Source organism: Gobio gobio (assembly GCF_949357685.1).
Source record: "Gobio gobio genome assembly, chromosome: 15".
Taxonomy (NCBI): domain Eukaryota; kingdom Metazoa; phylum Chordata; class Actinopteri; order Cypriniformes; family Gobionidae; genus Gobio; species Gobio gobio.
Genome location: NC_137108.1, coordinates 41,020,450 through 41,024,667, shown reverse-complemented (window position 1 = coordinate 41,024,667; position 4,218 = coordinate 41,020,450). Strand labels below are relative to the sequence as shown.

General features: G+C 41.7%; 1 protein-coding gene across 2 annotated transcripts; it reads left to right on the top strand.

Moving 5' to 3' along the window:
• Positions 1–228: 228 nt before the first annotated feature.
• txnipb (thioredoxin interacting protein b) lies at positions 229–3,288 on the top strand. 2 transcript variants are annotated; one of them, XM_079836660.1, is made up of 6 exons: positions 229–778; positions 1,394–1,469; positions 1,549–1,696; positions 1,780–2,139; positions 2,227–2,526; positions 2,624–3,288. In XM_079836660.1, exons 1-6 carry the CDS (start codon positions 523–525, stop codon positions 2,630–2,632), a joined length of 1,149 nt encoding a protein of 382 aa, XP_079692786.1. In that variant the 5' UTR covers positions 229–522; the 3' UTR covers positions 2,633–3,288. The 2 variants fall into 2 exon arrangements, with proteins under 2 accessions (XP_079692786.1, XP_079692787.1); XM_079836661.1 differs by having other exon boundaries at positions 2,627–3,279.
• Positions 3,289–4,218: the final 930 nt, after the last annotated feature.

Here is a 4,218-nt window from a genome sequence, read left to right as displayed (position 1 = left end):
GAAATCCCCACTGTTATGAATGTCACACGTGTGTTCATCTAACATGTTTTGGAGCATGGCACAATGCCCTCATGCTCCACCCTTACTCCATATAATTACTCCACCTCCTCAACGACTCCTGCCCCTTACCCACGAGCTGTCCACGCGCTCTGCACCGATTGTCATTGGCCCGCGTGGACGCAAACAGCCTGTGTGTCCTATGAGAGAGACGTGCCTGGGGCGATCCACGGGGCGCATGTGGGTGTCCAGCACTGATGCCCATGTGTGTCCAGCTCGCATCATCATCAGAGCGGCCGTGTGAACTATATAACCACCCACACCCACTCAGTGTTTACTGACAGAACAGAGTCACCAACATCTAATCGAAAATAATTTTACAACAGGAAATAACACAAGCACGTACTGGTGAGCTTGTTGCTGAACTGAATTATTCAGTTACTTTGATAACCGAAAAGAGAGAGTTAATAAAACTGTTAGTGGTGCTATTGAAATTCTTATTCGCAAAATTAATAAAATAGCAAAATGGGCGTACTTACAAAGAAACCCAAGACCTTCGAGGTTCAGTTGAGTGACCCGAACAAGAGCGCGTACTGCGGCGGAGATAAAGTGGCCGGACGGGTGATCTTGGAGGTGGCGGAGGTGGTGCAGATTTCCGCCGTTAAACTGTTCGGAATCGGATGCGCTAAAGTCGATTATAATAAAGGAAAGCTGCGATGCAGGGAGGAGGTTGAGTACCTGAAATATGAAGACTTTCTTCACCTGGATCATCAGCCAACAGGTGAGACACACACAATCTATTGAGCGAATTCAGGAGGGTCTACTTTTCCTGTCAGTAATTTCCGGGCGTAATCTAAAGTTGTTTATAGCGACCCTTGCAACGCTATCTAACCGTCAACAATATGTTTGTGAAATCTATAATAAAGTGATAAATAATGTCTGTATCCTACATTTTGTCGATGTGCTGTGACCGTCCAGCGGAAAGCTATACTGTTGCTATAGTGACCCCCTCAAAAGCGACTGCTCTACTTAGCGTGCTCTGACTAACCTGTAAATCTTACTGTAGTTGTCATTTAAACGTTTTAATTCGTAAATGTAAAACATAATGCATAATTTTAAGACCTCTAACCTTTGTCTTAACTTCTTTTGTGGTGGTTTTAAGACCCCTAACTATCTATGTAGCCAACAATTGTAGTTTGAACAAAATATTTTTTCACCTATATACTTCTACTCTAATTTTTGGTGTGGGTTGAATTTAGTTATTTGTGCATAGAATGGTGGTTGGGGAGGGGAGATGTAAGTTTAAGAATTGTTTATTGAAAACCCCTTTTTTAATACATGAAGGTGAGTAAATGATGACTTGAGTGTTTCATTAAGCACCATCTCGTCTCCACAGATGCAGATGGCTCCATCACTCTCAGGCCTGGAAACAAATACGAGTTCATGTTTGGTTTCGAACTTCCTCAGGCAGGGTGGGTTTCTTTTGGAAATTTCCAATTACAAATATTGCATCAAGTTATTAGTATTTTAACGGAAGACCTTTCAAAACAGGTGCCTAGCTTCCTCGTATATGGGAAAGTTTGGCTCAGTCCAGTACTACGTAAAGGCCGTCATAGAGAAATCAGGCCACCCGTATGCAGAATGCAAGCGATATTTCGAAGTGGAGGAACCCATTGATGTCAACACCCAAGAGCTCATGGTGAGTCTTTAAGTTCTGTTACAAACATACATGGTTACAACAGGAGCAAGTACTTTAATAGCCGACTTTCTGCTTCCTCTCAGGCCCCAGTTACAGGAGCAAAACAGAAGAAAGTCACCTGCATGTTTATTCCAGACGGCAGCGTTTCCGTGGCCGCTCGCATAGGCCGGAAGGGTTACAGCGAAGGAGAAGACATTTGCATCGACGCTCAGTTCGAGAACACCTGCTCTCGGATCATCGTTCCTAAAGCCTCCATCATAGCCAAGCACATTTACCTGGCGAACGGCCGCACCAAAGTGTTTCACGAGAAACTCATTTCTGTCAGGGGCAACCACATCATATCTGGCATGCGTGACATTTGGCAGGGGAGAGTTCTCCGTGTGCCCAAGCTGAAGCCCACCATCCTGGGCTGTGACATTATCCACGTTGACTACTCTCTGAGGGTAAGTTATATTCTTGATAATCAATGCAGATGCTTTAGACTGTGGATCAGAGGTTAACCTCTATGGTGTTTCTCTGTCCGGGTTTAGATCTCTGCGCACATCCCAGGAAGCGAGAAGCTGATCCTTGAACTGCCTCTGATCATCGGGACAATTCCCTTCAGTGGCATGAACAGTCGCACCAGCAGCATAAGCAGCCAGGAGGGCAGTGCCACCTCCAGCACCTGCGTGTCGCTCCCATCTTCTCCGCCCAGCTACAGCGAGTTTTCACGGGACAACTGCACGGATAGTTCCTTCATTCCTCTCCTGGATGATTACGACGAGGATGACAGTCCTATCTTCATGAATATTAGCGAGTATCAGCTTCCCCCTCCTCCAGCATACACTGAGGTACACACACACACACTAACAGATCTATTTAAACACAGCCTTTACCCTAGTTGAGATTGCACTAAGGATTGTATCTATCTTTTCTCTTATTAAACAGCAGAACTGAGACTGCTTTGGCAATGGAGTCCTCCACTTGCTGCCAGTAGACGATCAAACGCAGGAAGATTCAGATCTCAGAACGCAGAATAAAACGGCTAAAGGACCATGCATGCTTTACTCCAGACTTGTGGACTATGAAACGCTGCCTCACATCAAGAACCGGTTGATTGCAAGTCGTCTGGAGCTGTTTTACTGAATCACAGGACATTTTTGCTGATGTAAGAATGCACCTTTTAAAATGACCATTGACAACTTCATGTTTAATTCTGAAGAACCCTCAGCATCTGAGAAAGTTTGTACATTTATGATTTTGCCATATTGGTATGATATTCAGTCTACTCTTCCAATTCCAAATTGGAAAGCATAGTGTATGTTGCACAAAAACTTCTAGATTTAGATAGGGACAGTATTTTTGTGATGCTCAAAAATGTGATGTGTGGAAACAATTGTATATCATATTGAGCTATTTGTTCGCGGTCTAGTATCAAAATCCAAGCAGCATGTGCATTTCTAATTTAATAGATAGAAATCAGAATATGCAATAGAGTATTAGTGTCAAATTCAATTGATTGTGTGCATTTTGTACTCTTGATTTTTTTTATTTGAACTTCTTGAGTTCTACAGAATACAATAAAAGTTGAAATTATTAAATGCAATCAAGTGTCATTAATATGAGACCCCCGACTTCTATCTATCTATCTATCTATCTATCTATCTATCTATCTATCTATCTATCTATCTATCTATCTATCTATCTATCTATCTATCTATCTATCTATCTATCTATCTATCTATCTATCTATCTATCTATCTATCTATCTATCTATCTATCTATCTATCTATCTATCTATCTATCTATCTATCTATCTATCTATCTACCTATCTATCTATCTATCTATCTATCTATCTACAGTCACTGTACTAAGCATGCAGTTTTGTTTTATGAAACATCTGGTGTGAAAAGTGCATTAGCATATCTTGTCCACACTCTTGGCATGAGGACGAATGGAGAGCAAAGGTTGATAGCAGGAAACAAAACAAATACCAATGTTATGAGCACCTGTTGTGTGTATCTGTAGATGAATATTTTCTGGCTGGAAAATATTCAAGAGCTATTTACTCATGGCCAATGCACTTCCATCCATGGGCCTGTGTTCAGAATAGCATTTGAGTTACGTAATTCTAATCCAAATGGGCAAAGTGAACGTGCTGGTAACTATGAACACTCTCTCACCAGGCAGATCAGACCATCTATTTTACAGGACCTACCTACAGTTTACTGCGATTATTATGCGTTTTATTATATTTTTGGTTGCGCACTGTGGTCCACAAGTGAAAATGCTTCCATTTAGTATATTTTTCAGATTTCTTTTCATTTGGTCAACTAAAATGATTGCTAAATGAATATATGCACAGCAAGAAACATTAACAAAGTGCGTGCATTAAAATAATATGTGAAGATATTCAGAAAGGAGCAGCCGTGCAGGACTGCATGCGTGCAGGTATGGAACCGAGATCAGCAATCCTGGAACCATTAAATCAGACATCTGATGCGGCTGTTTACTCACCGTGCAGCTGTTCCTCTTTATAGAG

Bases quoted from the DNA above. Each gene is read 5' to 3' on its own strand.
- txnipb (XM_079836660.1), top strand. From the start codon at position 523: ATGGGCGTACTTACAAAGAAACCCAAGACCTTCGAGGTTCAGTTGAGT. The intron at 1,470-1,548 runs GTGGGTTTCTTT...CTTTCAAAACAG, and splicing joins TTCGAACTTCCTCAGGCAGG to GTGCCTAGCTTCCTCGTATA. The intron at 2,140-2,226 runs GTAAGTTATATT...GTCCGGGTTTAG, and splicing joins ACGTTGACTACTCTCTGAGG to ATCTCTGCGCACATCCCAGG.